This window comes from Peromyscus leucopus, chromosome 5, assembly GCF_004664715.2.
Source record: "Peromyscus leucopus breed LL Stock chromosome 5, UCI_PerLeu_2.1, whole genome shotgun sequence".
Taxonomy (NCBI): Eukaryota; Metazoa; Chordata; class Mammalia; order Rodentia; family Cricetidae; genus Peromyscus; species Peromyscus leucopus.
The window spans coordinates 124,538,646-124,562,178 of NC_051067.1; the positions used below are offsets into that span (position 1 = coordinate 124,538,646).

The 23,533-nt window shown below is 50.1% G+C and overlaps 1 protein-coding gene across 1 annotated transcript in view; it reads right to left on the minus strand.

Annotated features, from left to right (window-relative positions):
• Window positions 1-3,824: 3,824 nt before the first annotated feature.
• Window positions 3,825-23,533, minus strand: part of Ca5a (carbonic anhydrase 5A) — a 29,424-nt gene continuing 9,715 nt past the window's right edge. The window contains exons 3-7 of the mRNA XM_028880775.2: window positions 15,091-15,209; window positions 11,049-11,144; window positions 10,421-10,483; window positions 5,416-5,571; window positions 3,825-4,410 (exon numbers count right to left, since the gene is read on the minus strand). Coding sequence (XP_028736608.1) covers window positions 4,267-4,410; window positions 5,416-5,571; window positions 10,421-10,483; window positions 11,049-11,144; window positions 15,091-15,209 — 578 coding nt within the window. The 3' untranslated portion in view covers window positions 3,825-4,266. The remainder of the gene's footprint in view (window positions 4,411-5,415; window positions 5,572-10,420; window positions 10,484-11,048; window positions 11,145-15,090; window positions 15,210-23,533) is intronic.

Below are 23,533 nucleotides of genomic sequence, written 5' to 3' on the forward strand. Positions count from 1 at the left end.
ACATAGTTGGATGCAGACACAGTCTAGGCCTTGAGGGCTTCTGAAAGGACACTACTTCAGGGGAAGAAAAAAACGGGTATCCAGCGAGGGAGAAGTGACCCTTGGACCTCTTAGGATGTCTGTACGTGCTCTGGGGCTGAGAGAGGTTGATGACGCAGGTTACACGGTGCGCTATGGAGAGAGGACAGGGATAGGGGACAGGGACACCGATGAGACTGTGACTGTTGTCCCTAGGAGGTAGCCTTGGGAGATAGGTCAAATGTGGCCTCTTCGCGCGGACTCAGCAAGAGTTCTCACACATTTGCGTTCTTACGACTGGAGGAAGTAACACAAGAGCCAAGGAGAGAGCCTTGAACTTTCAAAGTTGAGCCAGATATTCTGAAGACAATGGTGTGTCTCTGGACAGAGCGCTCAGGCCTGTGAGGGAGTCTCCTTTGTTTTTTCGCCCTGCTGCTTTGAGGGCTGATATCAAAGCCTTTTCCTCTCGTTTTGTTTGTAGTTTTGTAGCAATGTGTCCGGGCTCAGTCCTCTTCCTGGGAGTGTATCCGTGTCTCCAGGCTAGCATAGCTTTTTAAAAATAGCGAACAAAAGGGAATAGTTTTTTAGGAGACAAAGGCATCTGTGCCCTCAGAGGAAAGAGTCGCTGCAGGATCCCGTCTGAGTTCTTGTTGCATGTGGCATGGCAGCACAGTGGAGCTAAGCCCCTCCCTCCCTCCCTGTGGGTGCCCCCATCTTGCGTTCTCTGCCTCTGAGACCCCATGAAAACGGATGCCCATCGATCATTAACACGTGGCTCCTCTCTCTAACTCATCCCAGGCTCAAATCCCCAGTCGCATTTCCTGGCGCACCACAAAAGAGGCCTCTTGCCCACAGAACCCGAGGTCCAAGCGCCTTTCTGACAGTTTTGCAAAAGATCTGGTCCAGTGGAAGCTGCCTTATGCCTGGATTTGACTCCAGGACATTCCCTCTCATTGATGCTGCTTTTCCTTTGTTGTATGAGGCACAGAGGACTGGGATACGCAAGCTTGAGGACCTGGGCGTCATCTCTACAAAAAGCCAAGCACGGTGGTGCTCATCTGTCACCTCATCACTGGGGAGGCAGAGAGCAGACAAGTAATCTTAAACGTAAGATCCCCCTGCCTCAGCACCGCAAGTGCTACAGTTATGGGTGTGCACTATCATGCATGACCAGAATGTCAGAAACCTCCATGTGTGGTCTTTTCTTGTTGCAGCGCTTGTTCATGTGGACGGAAGCTCCTTCATTAGAGACTTGAGGATGACGGTATTTCCTCAAGTCTCAAGAATGGATTTTGGGTCCCAACTGAAGACAAGAAGACCACGTCCCCTCTTGCATCATGTCTGTACTGACAGAGTCACCTGACCCTCTAGTAGCCATGACACCAAGACACCCAAAGGGCCTGGAAGTCAAGAGTGGCCTTCAGGGGCTTGCTGCACCTGGGCCAGCTACTGCCATGGTCACAGATGGACACTAGCCTCTACCCTGCTCTTCCAGGAGGAAGCGTGTCAGGAAGCCCAGGCTGGTTCTCTGTAGTTACTCCAGGACACTCACTGCCGAGCCTGGATGGAGGTTGTTGATACCATGGGAAGCTCTGGGATGGGAGAGGAGTGAACTGCTGCCAAAGTAAACCCAGGGGCTACGCAAACTCTCTTTGATTCGACATGCTATTTGTGGACCAGAATACATATTTATTCTTTATTTCCCCCAGTGAGACACAGTGTGCCTGGAGAAACAGATTAGTGCTTGCTTGTTTTTCCGTGCTGTTTTTCACTGCGTACCTGGCAGTTGAGTGATGTTTGAAGATAACACCACGAGGTTGTTTGTTGAACTGTGTTTCTACCTGAAGGGGGAAAAATTAATGTTACGAAAGTAATAACTACCATATGGATAGGGATTTTCTTGCTTCCAAGCAAGCAAGCATTCAAAAAAAAAAAAGAGCCCAGAATGGCTGAGGTGGTAGGATACCTTTTGGCACCTGGAACAGAGGTGATGGACCCCAGGTAGTCCTGAGCCAGAGTGCAAATGTTGCCTCCGAGCCCGGTGTTCCTCTTGGCTTCCTGACGCTGTGTGCTGTGCGCAGGCTCGCCTCTGTGGTGGAAAGAGCAGGCGCGGGCGCAGGCGGCAGCCACCATTCGTCCATGAAATAAACACTGAGGGGCTTGCTATGTGCCAAGCGCTCTTCTAGAGACTCAGACTCCACCATCTTGGGATGAACTGCCTTTGCTCCATTAGAGGTTGAATCCTAGGAGGCTGCTGATGAAGGATAACAGAGGTGGAGGGATCACAGGTGGGTACATTGGGCTGAGAGGTTATAAGCAGAAACGGTAGGGATAAGGACCAAAGTATGACAAAGGGTGAGCAGTCTGTAGTGGGCCGCTGTCAGAGACCAAGGAAGGGATGAGCTGCAGGGGCATCTGAGAGTGGAGAACGCCTCAGGAAGAAGCAGGGAGCTGGAGGCTGGGCCTGATGGAGCAGGGTGAGGCAGCTGGAGGGGAGGATGCCATGTGGGATGATGTTTTTAGGGAGGTCATCCCTGAGGCCCCGGGTCACCACAATCAGCTGGCTAGTGGAGTGGAGTGAGGTGTGCACGCTGCTAACAACACTTCTTTTTCCTTGGTCCCACAAGCAGGTGGGGCACCCAGATAAGGCCCTGGCAGTTGAGCATGCCATCTGTTTTTCTAGTAAAGTAGAGCCCACAACATACAGTGAAGGGCATACAACAGAGGGGTGTCTAGGGGCAATGTGGTGGGGAATGCAGGTGTCCCCTTTCAAGGCCCTCTCACTTTATACCACATCCCTTCCTGAATGTCAAGGGACTCACGGAGTCTGTGCTGAGCACAGCGATGCTCCTCAGAGATGCCCACGTCTTAATCTTTGACCCCGTGGATGTGTGATTTGGCCTCAGTGACTCTGCAGTGGGATTAGAGACATTGTTATGGAGAGCTGATCCTGGGTTGTGTATGGACACCAGGTAATCATGAGGGGTCTTTCTGGAGGGAAGCCATAGGGCTAGATCCCAGGAGGAGAGGTGACCGTGGAAGTACAGTCAGAGTGTGGGAAAGGAAAAGGTGCTTTGTGCCCGTAAAACCAGCAGTAGTGGGGGCTGGCTTTGATGATGATGAATTTCAGGCCAGCCTGGGCCTGTATACTGATTCTCTCCAGGGCCTCCAGAAGGAACCAGCCTTGCTTACACCTTGACTCCAGCCTCGGTCTACCTGAACTCTGAAGGGACTTGGGGTCCTTAAGTCCTCCATACTGTGTTATAGGGTCCCTGGGTTTGACACCACAGAAAAAGATAATGGTCTCACCCTCTGTTGCTGAGGACTCTGGAGGGCCTAGCAATGGCGCACAGAAAACAACGTGTGAAGAGAGGAAAGAACAGAGCCGAGGCCAGACCAAACAATGTAGGTGTAGATGATTGGCTCTGTCTTTTTTAATTTGTTTAGGTTGTTTTGTTTTGTTTTGTTTTGTTTGTTTTGAGACAGGATCTCACTATGTAGCCCTGACTGTCCTGGAACTCACTATGTAAACCAAGCTGGCCTCAAACTCACAAAGATCCACCCCCACCCCACCCCACCCCACCCTGCCTCTCCAGTGCTGGAATTAAAGGCATGAACCACCACATCTGGCAAGTTGCTCAGTCTTGAAGGCCATCTTGTACCTGTCTTGGGTCTCCTGAGATGGCCCTGTCCAGGGTTCTACCCTATGTGCATAAGTTTCTCCCTCTCCCTCTCCCTCCCCCTCCCTCCCTCCCTCCCTCCCTCCCTCCCTCCCTCCCTCCCTCTCTCTTTCTGTCTCTCTCTCTCTGTGTGATTTGGGTATTTTGGTGCACATATGTGTACAGATGCAAATGTGCACTTTTTGCATGTGGAGATCAGAAGGTGTCCCATGTCAGTCCTCAGATACATTCCACATTTTGCTTGAGTCAGGACTTCTCTTTGTTTTAGAATTCATGACATAGTCCTGGCTGGCTGTCCTGCAAGCTTCCAAGGATCCACTTGTCTCCAATTTTCATGCACACTCTTTTTGTGTGGATACTGGGGATCTGACCTCAGGTCCTTATGGCATTAGGTAAGCGCTTTGTGGGCGGAGCTGTCCCTCCAGCTCTGTTCCTTCGGTTTCTTTAAAGTATTTCTTTTACTTGCAACAACAACAAAAAAAGCAGATTGACCGGAGCAATGATCTCGTCTTCTTTTTTTATCACATGTCACTCTGTTCCGCCTATCCTTGCAGACATCCTCCTGTGATTAGGACCTCGTTCCCACCCTGGTGGCCTGGAATGATGAACGGACTTTCCGGTCCATGAGGGGCTGGAGTGGGCGGTAGTTGTTTACCATCACCTCTTCTTCCTCACCGTGTCCAGAAAACAAGAGCGTGCGGAACGCTGACAGCTGGAATAGAGAGCAGCCAGAGTGAACCGACGCAAGCATGGTGGGAGCCAGGTGTCCCCCCCATGCCTTGTGCAGTCCCCCCCAACTGAATCAGGAGTGTCCCTATGTGACCCCCAGAACACAGTATAATGGACCAGTGACTCCAGAAGATTCATTAGAGGCACTGTAGCTGCCGCTCTGTTGGGATTGGAGAGTCCACAGATATGACAGAGCCCCAGTAACCCCATAGAAAGTCCATAGAAGGGTACTGAGGCCCAGCCAACAGCCAGCACCAACTTGTCAGCCACTGAATGGGCCACTTAGGTAGTCCTCTGGGCCTATGCCATGATGTACCTTTTTCTGCTAATGTGTACATTTACAACCCCCACCCCCCCACTGAACTCCTGTGACGAGATGGGCAAGAACTCAGGTCCAAGTTTGCATCACTTTTGTTCTTACATGGACTGGCCCAGGCACAGCCTGGCTGGGCTATTTAACTAAGTGTCATCAGGACAATGATCACACCTGGACCTCAAGGAATATGATGTATGCTAGCCCCATCAACACCCCAAGTGTGATCACGGGGCCTAACCTCAATGACTCTCATGCAAATGGAAAAATCCTTCCAGCAGTTCAGGAACACCTAAAATATGCCAGTGGGGCTAGGGAGGTGGTTCAATCCTTAAAGTGCTTGTCTTGAGTTCCAGCCTCAGGATGCATGTAAAAAAAAGGCTGCCAGGATGGCGTGCTCATGTAATCCCAGGGTTGGGGAGGCAGAGCCAGGGGATCCTGAGGCTAGTCAGCCAGCTTAGCCTAATGGATGAGTTTCAGGCCAATGCACCCTGTCTCAAAACACAAGGTGAATGATACCTAAGGAAGGACACCAGAGGTTGACTTTATACCTCCACAACACACACAATAGATGTGCCAGAGAATGGAGTCTGGTAATGCCCCACCATGACATCTTGATGAAGATGCAGGTAAAAATGGCCTCCTTTGGGACTGAGACTCAACTGCAGTGCTCACCTGGCTTGGGGCCACCTCAATGGGCATCTTCTGGATAATCCAGGTGACTGATTCAGCCAGTGGCGGGGTGGTGAGGGAGCCAGGGTAGGTCCAGTAATCCCGGCAGGCAGGCAGCAGACAAGAAGGGTCAAAGGGGCCCACGTCCACCTGTGTACCCTGAGAATAAGAATCACAGCCCTGTTAGGGGTCCAGCACAAGGAGGCCAGGGAGGAGCCAAGTGCCTCTCCATCTTACCACAGCTCTGATGGCCACCAAGCATGCTGAATAATGGCTTACACAGCCACCATTGTCATATGTGAAACCAGAAGGAAAATGTGACTCTTCTTTACAAGAAAAGGACTCCTACCAAATGGTTATATTTCTCTTTAAAATTATACCTCCATATATATATATATATATATATGGAGCTTTTTTTTTTTTGCCATTTTCAAGTGTGCAATTTGAGGGTGTTAAAGACATTCACATCATGTTGTCATCACCCACATTTATCTCCAGAACTTTCTCTGCCTCATTAAACACTGACTCCCATCCTTCCCTGACCTCTGGAAACCACAGTCTACTTTCTGGCTCTAAGCCTGCAGACCCATGGAAGTCAATGGTCTCCTTCATGTAGCCCTGGATAGCCTCGAACTCACAGAGTTCTGGGATGAAAGGCCTGTACTTGCATAACTGGCTTTGCAGTTCTTCGAACTGAGCTTATTTCAGGGAGCGTTGTGTCCTCGGGGTCCTCCACGGCACAGCAAGGGTTAGAACAGCCACTCTTCCTTCCTTCCTTTTTTTCCTTCTGTTTTGTTTGTTTGTTATGTTTTTGTTTTGTGATTTGTTTTTTTATTGTGTTTTGTTTGTTTTGTTGGGGTTTTTTTTGAGACAGGGTTTCTCTATGTAGTCCTGGCTGTCCTGAAACTCACTATGTGGATCAGGCTGGCCTTGAACTCAGAGATCCACTTGCCTCTGCCTCCAATCTGAGTGCTGGGGTTAAAGCCAGGTTCTTTTGTAGCCCAGGGTGTCCTCAAAATCTCTAGGTCACACAAGGATAATTCTGAACTCCTGATCCTCCTGCCTCCACCTCCTGAGTGCTGAGATTACCGATGGGAGCCGGGACATTCTCTGTGTCCTTCTGTGTTTTGGCCAGACGAAAAGCATCCACCACGCGGCTAGGCTGTGTTTCATTTGCATTCACCCAGGTTGGGCACTTGGCCTGCGTCCCCCTTTTGGTTATCTTAAATAGTACTTCCGGAATGGGATGGGGTGGGTGCTGTTTGCTTCAGGGCAACTTTCAGTTCTCAGGGTCCATACCCATACATAAGATTGCTGGATCAGATGGACATTTTTTTTTTTTTTAAATTTAAGGATCCCAAAACATGTGTTTTCAACAGTGGCTGCACTGACAAATCTTACAGTTTTGAAACAACTGTTTGTCTCTCTGAAGCAGCTTGACTTTAAAACTATACATGCTGCGGGACCCTCCCCCACCCCAGTTCTCATGTTCTTCTCCCTCACAGGGAGCAGGTGGGACCAAGGGCCCCCCACAGCTGCTCCTGACATATGACTCAAGCTCTCTGCCCTCCTCTTAAGACAGCTGGAGTCAGCCTGGCCTCCGCCTCAGGCCGTGTTCACAGTTCATGTTTGCTTGCTTCCTGGGTTTCATAAAGCCTTCCTGAGCTCCCATGGGATGTCACTGTCGCTTTGCTCGTTCATGCGTGCGTGCATTCATTTACAAGTGTTTGTCTGAGGCAACAGAGAACCTAACTTTGCCTCAGGTGTCAAGGATACAGACGCAGCAAAGTGGAAGGAACTCCTCCCTTTTATGGAGCCCACACAGAGTAAGAAGAGCATCAGCACTTCACACTGGGGACTTCGTGATGGAGAAAAAGAACAAATTAGGGGAGCGGGTGTTTTGAAAGGCGTGGTCCCAGAGGCCTAATGGGGTGACATCTGAGGAAAGACACGTACGAAGAGTCTGTGGCATGTGTACACTGTTGCAAAAGTCCTGAGGCAGAAGCAGCCTGATGGACCTGAGGAACATCAGGAATGTGGTGTGGTCACAATTAGTGAATGAGGTACAAAAGCAAAGAGGGCCGGAGAGATGGCTGCTCAGTCAGTCAGGATAGTACTCGCGTTGCTACATGAGGCCCTGAGTTCGAGCCTCAGAACATACGTAAATAAGCTGGGCAGGATGTTGTATGAGCACTCGATGCCAGCCCTGGGGAGGTGGAGACAAGCATCTTCCCAGGGCTCGATGTCCTGCCAGCCAGCCTCACCTGCTCTGTGAGCTCGAGGACATTCAGAGACTCTGACTCCAAAACTAAGGTGGGCGGCACCTAAGGAGCAACACCCAAGGCCTCCACATACACATGCGTACACACAAAGTCAGTATCAACGTAAAGAGGTAACAGAGGCTGCCGAGACAGACACTTCACCTCAGCCTGGGACTGGGGATCCCTAGAAAAATCCACCTCGGCCGTAGGAGTGCCTCCTGCTCCCTGCCTGGATGTTGCTCATCGTATCAGGATATCACCACTCCAGGGTGCAGAGACTGAGGTCCCTCTTTCCCATGAGCCTCCACAGCCTAGGGGTCCCCGGGGTCCTCAAGCAAGCAGGCCCAGGACAGCGACCCCCACATTGGTGAGGGCGAGAGACAGAGAAGACAGAGAAAATGAACCCAAGCAAGACCCTTGGACAGAAATATTGAGTACTATGCAGGGTACCGGGGCCTGCTGATTAGTAAGTCCCTAGCTCTAGGGTCCAGGGAGACCCCAAACCCCAGCCAGCCTATCTAACCTGAGCGGGACATTGTATTCTTGGCTATGGAGCCACAGGGAATAGTCCAGAGCTACAGGGATGAACCTACTGAGCAGATGAGCAACAGAGCTGAGATTTGAGCCCAAGGCCACCTGACCCTCACCTCCTCCCTCCCCCTCCCATCCTCCCCAGAGTCACCATGCTTCAAGCGTTTTAAAGTCTGACAGGCTCCCGAAGGTAGGAGCACTCTCAGAGTCCATTATAGACAGCTCTGAGTTCAGCGATGCTGCTGGAGACATCCCATCATGTGCCACAGCCCCACCCACCCACCCCATCGCAATAGTGGACGAGCCTGTGTGAATGGTCTGTACTCTTCTTCATTTACACCACAGCTGAGGCCTGGACCCAACCAGTTTACTAAAGACTGACACTGTGCCTGCCTCACTTCAATCAGGATAACAAGGCCCTCATACATCCACTCTCAACATCCAAATTTCATAAATAGGGAAATTGGGTTCTGAGAGATTGAGTCCCTTGCTCAAAGCCACATGGTTTCCTGGCAGATCAAGGGCCTTGGACCCAGGACATCTTGACAGAGGATCTCCAGCACACACCCCAAACCTCTAGAAGTCCTAAGCTTGCAGACAGAGAGCCACGGACAAGGGGTCCTCAAGAATCTCCTACTCCTTAGTCTGAGGAGCTCTCCATGGCTGGGCATATTTTAAAGTTCCTATATGTCCTAGAGTCGGTGGGTTATTTTCAGAGGACTGGCGTGATTCGGGTCAGAACTGAGTCGCAGACCCCGTGCCTTCCCTGTCGTCAGCCTGTGGGGAAAAGTAGCTCCAGAACCTTCCAAGGAAGGAAAACAGACCCCTGAGTAAACAACACTCCCAGCCAGCTTCTTTCTCTCCCACCCCCGTGGGAGGCAAAGGCCAGCTGGGAAAACATCCCGCCTTCCAGCTTTGTTCTGGCTGTAGGCCAGCAAGGAAGAGGGCGAGGAGCTGGGCGCCCAGTGCCTCGGCCTTGAGGTGTTCCTGAACGGGTGGACAGAACAGTGGGGGTAGGGGATCTGTCTCCATCCCAAGGGGCATCTGGACCTCAACATCAAGAGGAGGCAAGGAGCAGATCAAACACTCCTGTGAGCTTTGAGGAAGGCGTGGTCATGCTTCCCTGCAGGGCAGCTCTCACCATTGTTAAGACAGGTGGAAGCCTCCTCTGTCCCCATGTCCCCATGTCCCCATGTCTAATGGCCACCTTGCTTCCTTTTGCCTCAGAATTCTTTGTTGTGGTGCTGAATAAATAAACCCATCTCTTTGGAATTTCCATTTTTCCATCAAAGTCCCTTCTGGGTCTTAAAGAAAAGTGACACCATTACTCTGCCATTTTCTCAAGACAGGCTAACAAACCAAAGTATACAAAGAATGCTCAGCCACCTTCAGAGTGACCTGGGACCCTGCCACCAGTCTGGGCACCGCCCAGGCTGCCTCCCTCTCCACGGGTCTGCTCTGTTCGTGGTCTCAGTTAAACTCTTTCTCAAGTGTGTGCTGGTGGTGCACTGGCCTGTGTTTGCACACGCAGCAGGTAGACACTTTGGTCTGTTTTAACAGACGTTATCACTACTGGACATCGTGCCTGAGCAAAGCAAGAACAAATACGAGATCAAACTCTTCCACAGGCTGCTGGGATTACCTGGGTGGCTGGTCTTGGGGAATCCACGGAGTTCAGCACCCTTGTCTCACTGAGGGGGAATTGGGCAGGAATATGCAGGGAGCACATCACTCCTTCTCCTGAGACAGTATTTCAAGGGTGACCTTGAACTTCTGATCTTCCTGCTTCTACCTCCCAATATTGCAGCTGTTTCTTGCCATACCCAGTTTATGTCGGTGCTGGGGATTGAACCCAGGGTTCCATGCATGCTCAGTGAGCTCTCTACCTACTGAGCTACATCTGAGTCTTCTTTCTTGTTTGTTTTTGAAGACTCTCATCCTGTCACCAAGGCTAGCCTGGAACTCATTTTGTAGTGGAGGCTAGCTTTGAACTTTTGGTAATGCTCTTGCCTCGGCCTTCGCCAGTGCTAGAATTATAGGCATATGCTTAGAGGGAAAACTGAATTCAGCCTGTGACAAAAGCCTGAGGACTGGCCTTTCCCGTCTCTTTCTAGAGCCAGCGCCTCACGCCCTCTGCCAAACTCTTTGGCATTTCCCCGGTAAGTTGTTGCTCTGGCAACTTGGGTGCCCACTTTTCCGGTTTTTATGCTTCTTACCTTGTGTTTCACTTCTGGCAAGACATCCACCAGCCTCTGCAAAGCCTCATGCCGGGGCCCGAGCTGCACAGCGCAGACATGTGAGCGTTAGCCTGGGAGGCAGCAGACAGTAAAAACGCACCTTGCTTCCAGGTGACAGTGTGCAAAAGGCCATTCTTTGTTGTTTGTTTTTTTTTTTTTTCCCACATAACATTTTTATTGATTCTCTGGGAGTTTCACATCATGCACCCTGAACACAATCCCTTCCCAGGCCTTCCATGTCTGTCCCCACTTGTGACCTCCCCCCAAAGAAGTATAATAATGATGATGATGATGATAATAATGTCCATTTTGTGTTATCTATATACTCACTGGAGCATGATCAAATTCTCAGTGGCCTGCCCTTAAGTATCCTTCCCTCCCACACCTCTTCCAGGAGCCATCAACTGTGGAGAGCTACTCTTCAGCATCTCCATCACACTTTTTAAGAGTTCTCTTCGGTGGCTTACTATCTAGGCTGTTACTTTGGGACAGGGGCGGTGGGGGTGGGGTTGTCACAGAAGCCTTCCATGTCCCTCCCTGCAGAAGGCCATTCTGATGACCAAACCCAGCCATTCTCAGTGGGAGAGCCATGGCCAGCAGACGTTACCTTCAGGAACACTCCGATCACCGCCAGCCCATTCGCCCCCACGGTGGCTTCCTTGTAATTTTCATATTTCATGGAATTCCAGTGAACCAAATGGAGCTGAAACAGAGTGGACAAAGAATGTTAATTGTCCTAATGCAGCAGAAACAGCAGTCACGCCACTCTGTCCAGCACACCCTTGGGTCACGTCCGTGTCCTATCAGTACACAAAGTGCTGGTGGCCAGAGTCCTCCCTCGGAGCTCCCCAGACACAGGTGGCAAGAGCTTTGCAGTACAGAAGGGAGCGAGGGAGGAGACTGTTGCTGCAGTTTCTCTTCCTCTGGCTGTGAAACAACACCCCAACAAAAGCAACCGAAAGGAGAAAGAGTTTATTTCAGTTCATGAGTCAAGGTTACTATCCACTGTGGTGGAGAATTAGTTAAGGCGGGGGAGCTTGAGGCAACTGGCCACATCAGGTCCACAATCAGAAGCGAGGATCAGTGAATGCATTTTTATCATTTTATCACCTCTTCTCCACTTACACAGTCCAGACCAGCCCCCGGGGCATGTTCCCATCCACACTCCATAAGAGTTGTGGTGGTTTGAATGAGAATGTCCCCCACCGGCTATGTATTTGAACACTTGATCCCCAGTGGGTGGTGATATTTGGGGAGGTTTAAGAGAGTGGCCTTCTCTGCATGTGGAAGACAGTTGTTTGACTCGAACTGTTTGGGGGCCACCCAGGCAGGGGGATCGGGATCTGTCCCTGGTCTATGGGCAGGGTTCTGGGAATCCGGTGCCTGCGGCCTGAGGCCTTGCACAGCCTTTGGGTAGTGGGAAGGAGCTTGGACCTGCCTAGGCTCAGTGTGCTGGGCTCTGCTGACTCCGCATGGGAGACCTCGATTTGGGGGATGTGGGGATGCAGGGTGGCTCGGGAAAGAGGGCTGGGGGGATGGGGGAGGGAGGAGGGGGGATCTGTGCATGGTATGTGGAGTGAGTAGAAAATATCTTAATAAAGAAAAAAAGAAAATAAAAAAGAGAGAGAGTGGCCTTGTTGGAGGAGGTGTGGCATTGGAGGAGGACTGTGAGAGTTGAAAGACGTTTTCAATTTACTCTTGCTGCTTCATGCTTGTGTTTAAAGATGTGCGCTCTTGTCAGAAGCTCCTTTTTCAGTAAAAGGAGGACCTGTAGGGTCCTGGCCCCATTTTGGGTAACTGTTGCCTTGCTTGCTGACCTTGACCTTGATATCCTCCCTATGCTAATTCCCTGCCGGGTTCCACCCTCCTGAATGCTTAAGGGAAGTTCCTTGTCTGAGTATCCTGCATAATGGGCGTTAACAGTTTAGATGAAAGATTGTAAAACATCAGTAGTGAACTTCTGCCCTCTGGGGTTCTCCCATTGTGCTGTAAGCCTGTATTTAAGACCTCTTCCCTCCTTCAATAAACAGCATTCGGCATTAAATTAATTAATTAATTAATTAAAAAAAAAAGATGTGTGCTCTGGGTTTCGGATCCCGTGGCCATGCCTGCCTCTTGCTGTCATGATGGACGTACCCTTCTGTAACCAAAGCCCAAATAAGCCCTTCCTTTTATAATTGCCTTGGTCATGGTGGGGTTTTGTTTTGTTTTGTATGTTATTGGTTTTTGGTGTTTTTTTTTTTTTTTTTTTTGAGACAAGATTTCTCTGTTTAGCCCTGGCTGTTTTAGAACTTGCTCTGTAGACTGGGTTGGCCTTGAATTCAGAGATCTGCCTGCTTCTGCCTCTAGAATACTGGGATTAAAGGTGTGCGCCACCACCACTGCCTGGTGGTCATGGTGCTTTATACAGCAACAGAAAAGTAATGAAGACAGAGGTCTTCTCATATCAATGAGCATAATAAAAATAATCCCCTATCTGTCAACTCAACAGTTATCAGTAGCCATCACAAGCGTTTTGGGTTGGCAAGACAGAAGTGAGTCGTTTGATCATCTGTACCTATGAGTCACTTGGAACAAGAGTCATCAGAACAATTTCTCAGAGAGGTAAGTCCTCAATACACATCTGGCACCTGGCCTTGGACTCTGCCTTGTAATTCTTCCATTTCCTCGATGTGCGACTGTGGACCTCACAGGGTGATTGATGTATTTGCAAGATGATGGGAACGGACGAAGAAGAGGGAGGGAGGGAGGGAGGAGGGAGGTAGCCCTGTCATCTGGTAATCATGGGCCCTGGCTGAGAACTGTAGTGATAAGGCTGTAGCTTCACCTAGGGGAGTCTGGGTATGTGTCCAGTTGTCCCTTCTTACTCACTGCTTCTACATCCATTGAACTAAAGACAGACAAACTATTTGGAATAAAAATGCTGTCTGTGGTGTTCTTGATTTTCTTGAAATGAAACAAATAGCAACCGCATGTGGCACTCACAGTGTGCTAGTGACCTGGAGATGAGGACAGAGGTATCAGAAAAATGTGTGTGGGTTCCATACAAATATGATAGCTTTATCAGAAGGCATTCCAGAGCCCCTTGGATACAGCAGGGGCACCTATGTCCCCAAGCACAGGGCTGTGGTAGAAGCATTCGTAACTGTGCCCAACCATGAGTCCTCAGGCCAAGGACCAGCAAGCCCTTGGCATCATGGTCAGCAAGCTCTGCCTGTTGCCATCCAGGATTCCATTGGAAGCTCTGGGTCCTCACTCCCAGGAAGCATAGATGCTCCTGGTCTGGGATCTGGGATCTAGGACCAGCAGGACAGACTTGCCCAGTCTACTTAGGACCTCCTAGAATGCAGCTCCAGGTCTCAGAGATGGAGCCCTCATTTCCATCAGACCTCTTGGCTAGGGTCTTAGTATGTAGACCCCGGCCTCCATTTGTACCAGGCCGGCCTTCCTTCCTCCTTTCTCACCTCCACGTGGTCACAGGAAGTGTCTGTGTAGAGCCCAAGATCCCTCATCTTAATTAGCTACATTTCAACTGTAGGGGCCTTCAATAGACGCATCTGTGCACAAAAATCAAGGCCCCAGCTAGAGAACTGTGAAGGATTGCTACTGGATGAGGAGAGACACCGTGCGCCCTCTAGTGGCAATGTCTGCCAGTTCAGAATGAACAAGAACTGGGCTTCATCTGTGGCTTTGGCTAGACTCTGGTTCACTTCTACAACCAGAAGATGGTGAAATAGAAAGCCAAAATGTCGAGTGTATACCCAGGCTGGTGGAAGAAGGCAGAGGGGTGGGAGGAGGAGGGGACAGAGATGAGGGGGGGGCAGGGGCAGCACCTAGAGAGGAGCGGGTAGATGGGGGACTGACGATGTGAATATGGCAAATCGGCCATTCCAGAGAGAAACCTCATGGTTTATGATCACATGAGTCTCTCCATTTTCTGTGTGTTGGGAATTTTCCGTATTATAATGTTGGGAGGTTTCCAGGCACTGCCTGTTGCCTGCCACAACTTCAGAGCCAATGCCTAAGTCTCTTTTGCTTAATTTTCTGTGGTGACCCCACTCTGGGATGTTGAAGAAATGGCCTTTGAGGAGATGCTCTCTGGCTGGGGGTATGGTTCAAGGATGGGTTTCTTCCCCAGCTCTGCAGAGGAGGAAGAGCAGGAGAAGAAGGAGGTGGAGGGATAAGGGGAGGAGGAGAAAGGGGAGGAGGAGGAGGAGGAAGAGGAGGGAGGGAGTAGAGGAAGGAGAAAGGAGACCCTGCTGTGGAGGTTTTCATTCTAGGCGGACATGAGGCCACGGGTCCTTAAGTGCAGCGAGCCCACAGCCGAGGGCTATGAATTTCAGTGAGCTACACGACTTCTCAGAACCTCTAGCTCCTCTGGCAGCAGAGCATCTATAGCACCCGCCCTCCGCCCCAGGACGAGGCGGCGACGGTTACGTGGGTCAGGCTGCTCTGTTGTTCTAAGTGGCACACGGGAAGCCTCAGGTCCCTGGAAATCCTTTGGGTCTGGGAACTTGGTGTGTGTGTGTGTGTGTGTGTGTGTGTGTGTGTGTGTGTGTGTGTGTTGGGGGGGCGGTGCCAGTCACCCTGTGGTAGGCCTGACACAGAAGCACCCCTATGTGTGCTGTCTCATGGCGGCGTTTACGAACCTCAGCCGGGTATGCGTGACCATCCACCCTGTGCTCCGAGCCCCACTCATTCGCTGCTCCCCAATGGAAGTGAAACTGCTTCAGCCTGTAGTGGTTTCCCAGTGGCCCACCGCTGATGCCTGGAAATAAGAGAAGGGACACTATGTGTGGACTCAACATTGCCTACGTGTGTGTGTGGGGGGGGAGGGGGCAGTGATGGACACATTCTATCCCCAAGGGATGGTTGCACTACCGAAACAGGGAGGTCTGTGAAAGGTGGACCTGGCCTGAGTTTGGTCACCTCCGACTAGAGGGATGCCTGCCACAGCAGGTTCCCAGTAAACTCTAGGGTAGGTGAAGGCCAAGTCTGAGCACAGCCACTAGATGGCAGTAAGGATCTTGAGTCCCTGCAAGTGACGCTGCACCAAGACATAGGTGGTGTTTCTGCTATGTGCTAATCCTACAAGGATTTCCAAGAGTTTCTTTTCTTCTGAGACAGGGTCTCATGTAACCCGGGCTGGCAGTGAACTCCAGATGTAGCTGAGGATGACTTTGAACTTCCAATTCTCTTGCTTTTACCTCCTGAGTTCTGGGATTACAGGTGTGTATCATTCATGACACCTGGTTTTCTGCCATTTGGGGGATGGACAGAGACAAAGTCAACAGTCCAGTGTAGGGCTGGGAGCCCATTTTAACAAGCTCCAGGTGACCAATCACATTTCTACCTGTTGGTGACACAGTTCCATTCAGTTTTCAGGCAGAAATCATGGAGCAATGCTGCTCCCTAACTTTCTCTTGGGACCATGCTTAGCCAGCTTTCTTATACAGTTCAGGACCATCTGCCTGGGCAATGGAACCACCTACAGTGGGCTGGACCCTCCCACATCAGTTAACCATCGAAGACAATCCCCCTCAGACAGGACCACAGGCCAGTCTCTAATCCGAGCAATCCTTCTACTGATACTCCCTTTTTAGGTGACTCCAGGTTGTGTCAAAAACTGACCAGAACACTGAGCGGCAAATGGGGCCAATGCCATGGTGAGTGAACGATGCCACTGAGCACCGACTGCCACCAGCTGATGGGGTGTGCTTGCTTTTCCCCGTGAAAACAACTTGTAGAGGGTAGCACTACACTACACTACACACAGGGACAGAGGTAGCCTGTGTTTATGCCAGGGTCTGGACAGACCCCAGGCTGGCACAATCTCACTATCTCCTTACTCCAAAACAAGATGGTCGCTCTAGAGTGCCATCAGTCCCATCCAGTTGTAAGAACTTGAGCTATTATTACCTAACTCCATATAAGAGGCTGGAGGGAGGACTCAGCAGTTAAGAGCGCTGGCTGCTCTTCTAGAAGACCAGGAGTTCGATGCCCAGCACCTACATGGCAGCTCACAATCATCTATAACTCCAGATTTGGGGGATCTGATGCCCTTTTCCGCCTCCATGGCCACCAGGCACACAAAAGGTGCATAGACACATATGTAGGCAATAACACCTGTATACATAAAATAAAATTTAAAAGAATATACAGGCAAGGGCCAAGAAATAAAGAGATGGCTCAGTCAGTCAAGTGCTCGCTTTGTAAGCATTAATATCTGGGTTTGAGCCAGGTAGAGTGGCACACGACTTTAATCCTAGCACTCGGGAGGCAGAGGCCAGCCTGGTCTACAAAGTGAGTTCCAGGACAGCCAGGACCATTACACAGAGAAACCCTGTCTTGAAAAACCAAACCAAACACACACACACACACACAGAGAGAGAGAGAGAGAGAGAGAGAGAGAGAGAGAGAGAGAGAGAGAGAGAAAACAAGGTATTTAGATCCTGAGGAGTAACACCTGATACGAAGAAGTTACCCTCAGGCTTTACATGTACATATGTGTACATAATATATATGCTGCTGAACTAACAGCTGGAATTTTTAATACACCGAAAGAGCCTTCTCCCCAGTGAATGACAGTCTGATCAGTGGGTACCAATTATACACTGGGTATTAAGGTTCTGGTCTGCAGATGAAAGGGTCGAGGCTAAGGTAAATCTATGGTAGAGCTTGCATTTCAGGATCCTGTTTGGTCTTCTTGGGCTGCAAATGTGAAAGGAGGCAGCTTTCACTGGAGGGCTGATGGCATGTTAAGGTCTCTAAAAGACGATGATGATGATGATGATGATGATGCCAAAGGATGAAGTCTGGACCCAGGAGCAGCCCGATGTCTGCCAGGCCTACACCAGCAACCTTTGTCGCAAAGTCACCCCCCCCTCCCTCCTTGGGGACAGGGATGATCAGGATATGGTCGGGGCAGAGGAAAAGGGCTCCAGGTTCCTGTCTTCCAGGTCCATCCTTGAGTACCTGGACTTGGGGGAGAGGACAGTCACCCCAGGCCCCATTAGGATAGAAAGGGATCTGAGCTCTAATCATGGCCCTTTGATAGATGAAGTCTAAAGATCATCCCAGCCCAACTGGGGACAGGCTCTGGCTCCACACTCTCCCTGATGACATCAGAAGATCCTTTTGCAGAGTAGCCCCCAGGAATTGGAGGTCCTTTCTGCCTCAGTGAAACATGACAGCCACTCAAAGGTGGGTAGCCTCATGAAGGGCAGCCCTGCGGGGTGCTGGGGACCCATCTGGGACAGGACGTGATGACTGACCTCTCATATCAACCAGGAGGCACCATTTCTGTCAGAGCAAGGAGCTTACTAGTTCAATGGGGACAGCTGTGTGTTGGGGATCAAGCAAGCTCACAGAAAAACATCCCCAAATAAAAATAAGGGAAGGCCAGGCATGGTCATGCACACATTTAATCTCAGCACTCTGGAGACAGAGGCCGGGAGAGCTCTATGAGTTCAAAGACATCCTGGTCTACATAGCGAGTTCCAGGCTGGCCCATGGCTACATAGTGACATCCTGTCTGGAAAAAAAGACAAGGGTGTTTGAGGAGAGAGTACTTGTTGGCCTGCAGAGGAGGCTCAGTGGAAAGGCGGGTGAGGTTTCGATGTCTCCCAGCAGAGCAAAGTAACCACGTGACTTGCACTGGGCAGAAGAGGCTCCTGGGAAGCCAAGTCTTGGGAGAGAAGCCAGGAATCTGGGGATCTCTGGGATTCAGGGCTTGGAGCCTTTTGGGGCCAGGTGCACCATCATCATTCATAAATGTGCACACACGGAAGAGCAGTCTTGAGCCCTTTCAAGTTGGAACAGAAATGTCTCACTGTGACAGTGTTTCCAAAATTAGCTCTGATAGCAGAGGCAGCCGCAGCAAAGCGGCAAGTGTGCTTATTTAAGGACTGGAAAGGCATCCTTAATAGCTCTTTCTGCTGTCTGGGTTTGCAGGCACAAGGGTGGGTCTGCAGGTGCAGGGTCTCTAGCCGGAACCCATCTCCAGACAGGATCCTGGCCTGCCTCGCTCCTCACTCCTTCCAGCTCTTTCCCCATCCAACAGTAGAGTTCCAGTAAGGATTGAGTCCCATGGGAGACATACTGTCCAGCATGTAGGAAGCCTTCCAAGGAAACAGGACAATGGCCGTTTGCACGTGTGTTTGGGGTAAGACAGCTGGGAGCGCGTGTCCCTGGCCAAGTCTCCATGTCCCAGTGTTTTGTTTTCTGGTCTCCAGCTTTTGTAGCTGTCAGTGGTGAACTCTCAGTGCACACCGTGAGGTGACTGAATGACAAGCTACATGCCGGACACTGTGTAGGGAACTGGGTATTTCCCAAGGGACTCTACAGGACGGGCGCTAGAAGCCAATGCTGAGATGAGGCTACAGAGCGTCTTAGTTAGGGCTTCTATTACTGTGATGAACAGCACGATAATAAACAACGTAGGGAGGAAAGGGCTTATTTCAGTTTACACCTCCCGGTAACAGTCCATCACTGATGGAAGTCAGGACAGGCACTCACACAGGGCAGGAACCTGGAGGCAGGAGCTGATGCAGAGCCCGTGGAGGAGTGCTGCTTACTGGCTTGCTCTCCATGGTTTGCTCAGCCTGCTTCCTTATAGAACTCAGGCCCTCCCACATCCTCAATCAAGAAAGTGTATCAGGCCAATCTGGTGAAGGCATTTTCTCAATTGAGCTTCTCTCTTCTAAAAGGACTCTGGGTTATCAACCCAGAGAGGGCACAAAACTAACCAGCACGCAGAAACTTAGGAGTTAAGACACCTGTTCAGGTGACCTGTTGACCGAAGATCCTGTTGAACCCTTCAACCATTGACTTTGGTTGCCGAGTTCAAAGCCAAGCACTGTTACTTTCCTTGGAGGCAAGGAACTTGAGATAAGGGTACAGAATCAGATAAAATAATGTATAACCGACTTTTCATAATGATAGTACAGTGACTAATTTAAAGAAGAGGCAAGCCGAGTCTTGGGAAAGAGCCTTTTGCTTGCCGACCTCAGCCCCTGAGACGGCCAGCAGCAAAGTTTGTCCACTGAGGCCTGACCACCCACCACCCTGTGTTCTCTTACGGCAGGTACATCTGAGATAATGGAGATAAAATGGGGCGATTACATCAGCCAGGGTCAGACTCTCCAACTAAAGTAACAACATTCAAGGCCAAGAGTGCACAGCGGGGGCTGGTCTCCTCTGTTACAACAGTCGCTGTTAATAGCCACCTATTTGTAATTCGGGGCTTTCCCCAGGACAGAGTGGGCTCTTGGCAGGAACAGCAGCTGCTTTAGGGCTTGAAATTAGCATCAGAGAAGCTTGGGAAACTCTTGTTAGTCAGAACCTGGACCAGCAGAGGAATCTCGCAGAGAATAGCATGTTCCAGTGTTGCCTCCGAGTTTAACCAGTTGCCAACCTGTGAAGTCCAAGGCCAAAGGGCTTCTCTGTTCCTGATCCTCTCTTGGTGAGGACAAGCCACAGCTGGCCAGCAGCTGTTGGCAGGCTGAAAGGACACCACAAGCCCCACAGAACCCAGACTTGGACACCACCCGAAGCTGAGATCAGCCCGAGTATGGCTTTTCACTAGGTGTTTTCTCTTTATCTCCTAGGTGACATTTGTAGAATAATAACACCTATTTTACAAGAACAAGGGAAAGAGTGAATGCAAGCCTCCCTGTATCCCAAAGGGCTTGGCAAACTACAGCCTCTCGCTGTTCTGATAGTCACTGTCATTGTGGCTACTATCAAGGTTATAGCTGAAGAACCAGCCTTCCTCCATCTTAGGCTGAAAGTATCTTATAGTAAAGACAAACTAGGTTTGTTTTCATGATTTTGATTGTTTATGATTAAACCTCTGTTTCCCAAGGAGTGGATATGTATGCCCCACTTGTAACCTTAAATACAAATGATTCTGTACTGCCTGTTCCAGAAATAGCTATCATGTCTTTGTTTCAAAAAGTTGTTTATAACCATCTTGCAACTCTACCTTTGTTTCAAAAGGTTAGATGACCACCTACAATGTGATTGTCTTGTTCTGCTTGACTGTTATGTTCTGCTTCTGTAATCCCGCCCATTTCCCCTGCCCCCATTTGGAAACCCTCTATATGCCTGAGCTATAAAAGCCTTGTCTTCCTCATATCCAATGCTGACTTTTTGAAATCTGCCTTAGAGGGAGGCATCTAGTGTACACAAATCAAAACACTTGCTTTAATTAATTGCCTGCTTTAATTAATTTGCCTATGATGATTTGGGTTGGTGGTCTTTCTCCTCCCATTTTTGGGGTTAACACAGCACCTGAAACAGATACAGTTTCTCCCAAGGTAGGACCTTCTTGTAAAGACACTGGCAGACATGTCTTCAGAAAAACATGCAGGAGAAGCCAGGTATGGTGGCACACATCTGCAATCCCAGTTCTCAGGAGGTTGAGGCAGGATGATATCTTGAGTTTGAGTCTAGCCTGGGTTACATAGTGAGTCCTAGTCAAAAGACCAAGAAAGGAGATAAAGGAAAAAGAATAGAAGGCAGGTAGGCAGGAAGCAGTATCCATTAGAAGTAGGGCCTTCCAAGCATTTCTCTCTCCTCGACTCCATGTAGCATCTTGAACTCACCAATCCACACCCCAGTGGTCAGACTTAGGGGTTCCTGGAGCCTTCTCTCTAATGGAAATGCTCCCAGCAGGCAACTCACCTAGCTAGGATCTGAGTCTGTTGGAAGACATTGCAAAGACCAGTGATACAAGGAAGGATTTCTTTTTCTTTTTTTCTCTTTTCTTAAATAAATGTACTCATCTATTGTACATTCTGGCTGCAACTTGCCCTCCCTCCTCTCCTCCTAATCCACTCCCCCTCCCACCCTCCCAATCCACTCCTTGTTTCTGTTTAGGAAAGGGCAGGTCTCCCTTTCCTAAACATGGCACATCAATTTGCAGTAAGACTAAACACTTCCACATGTATTGAGAGGCTGGGCAAGGCGACCCAGTATAGGGATTAGGGTTCCAAAAGTCAGCAAAAGACTGGGAGACAGCCCCTGTTCCCACTGTTAGGACTCACAAAAGAGGACCAAGCTTCATCCAGCAACTGATGGAAACAGATGCAGACCCACAGACTCTCTGCTGACAATTGGGCTAGGTACCAATCTGGTCGCAAGAGATAAATAATTTTTTCGCTGCTCTTCTTCCTGCCCTGTCTCCAGGCCATCTGTTCAGCCTTGATTTTTCTGGGTGCTTCAGGCTTCCTTTTTGTTTACTTTATAAGGCAGGGTCTTTCTCTGACCTGCAACTGGTGACCCCTGGTGGACAGAAGTGAAATCTGTGAACTTTTTTTTTGGTTTTTGGAGACAGGGTTTCTCTGTGTAGCTTTGTGCCTTTCCTGGAACTCACTCTGTGAGTTCGGCTAGCCTCAAACTCACAGAGATCCACCTGGCTCTGCCTCCCGAGTGCTGGGATTAAAGGCGTGCGCCACCACCGCCTGCCGAAATCTGTGAACTTTAAACTCACAGACACGTGGCCTGAGAGCCTGGTCTGTGGTGGCCAACAACAGCACCCTTGGACTTGGGCTCTCAAAAATAAAGCTGCTCTGGGGTTTCTTGGCTTTGGTGATATATTGTGGAATGTTAGTTTAAGATGTGTTACATTTGTTTATGCTGTGGAATATTTGTTTAATGGTGCAAAGATGTGTTGGATTCTTTTTTTTTTTTTTTTTTTGGTTTTTCGAGACAGGGTTTCTCTGTGTAGCTTTGCGCCTTTCCTAGAGCTCACTTGGTAGCCCAGGCTGGCCTCGAACTCACAGAGATCCGCCTGCCTCTGCCTCCCGAGTGCTGGGATTAAAGGCGTGCGCCACCACCGCCCGGCTGTGTTGGATTCTTTTACATTGCATTTGTTAAACTCTGTGAAGCTGTGTTACTGTGTCTGTGTAAAACACCTGATTGATCTAATAAAGAGCCAAGGTGTGCTCCCACCCACCAGTGACTCTTTACTGTCTCAGTTCAGTCTCTGCACGAGGGGCCTTACACCAGGTGTCAGAACCATCCTGGGAGGCAAGGTCGTCCTCGGGCTGACACCGGGAATCAGCCTTTCCATTCCACTGTGGAATTCCTGGGGCAAAATGTAATTCTTTAGGTCCATTGTTCCAAAACTCTGATAGCTGAAACATTTCTTCTGATTATCTTCTTTCCTGCCAGGACTGTAGCAGAGTGACTTCAGTTCATGTCAGCAGTTCGGGGCGTCATTGTTACACAGTCTCTTGGACTGATTGAATGGGTCTTAGTGGCCAAGCCCTCGGCAGTCAGAGGAAGCCCCCTAGAGCTCAGGGCTCGCGTTCCCTCTGGGGGACAGCATTGCAAAGGGCAGGAAGCCAGCCCTTGGCTGCAACCATAGCAGAGGTCTTACACTGAATGCTTAATCCTTTGGCGGGGTTCCAGGTGCCCTGATTTTCAATCCCTTCTTCCAGTTCTGTGGAGCCAGTGTGCAACTTCAGTAGCAGAGGAGAAGATGGTCGATCAGAGGGTTGGCTGGCCTCTCACACCCCCTGTTGTTCTTAGAGGATGGGGGTACACACTGTGCTCTTTCTGCTGCCCAAGCTCCATCTCATGCTCCCCTTGACTCCATCCCTAACCCCAGGAAAGATGAGCTGCTGCAAGCACGAAGCTTCCGTGGTGAGCTGGTTCACGTGCAGCTTGCCAGTACTGAGCCTTAAGGCCTGGTTGCTATGTCCTGTGTGGCACCTCCCCTCTGCCCTCCGTCTCCATACTTTTCCCTCCACAGCCTGTCTGCTGCCTCCCTTGGCGAGGCCTTTAGTCCAGTGGTCTTCAGTCATTCCCAGGCTGTATCTGCTTCTGTAATTCAGCCCCCTAGCAATGACACCCTACACGAGATCACATCCCTTACCTCCTGGAAATGTTCCCCGTGTCTTCTTTGACTCCCTGGACAACTGTCCTGCGCCCCCTGTGGGTATGTGACTACAGTTGCTGGCACTCACTTGGTGAAAATGACACCCAAATAATCACACTTTACATAAAATGGCTCCCACACCATGTGCCTCCCCCGCATCCCCAACTTAACTGTCTTCTCGGGAGATACCTCTGTCCTTTCCTCCT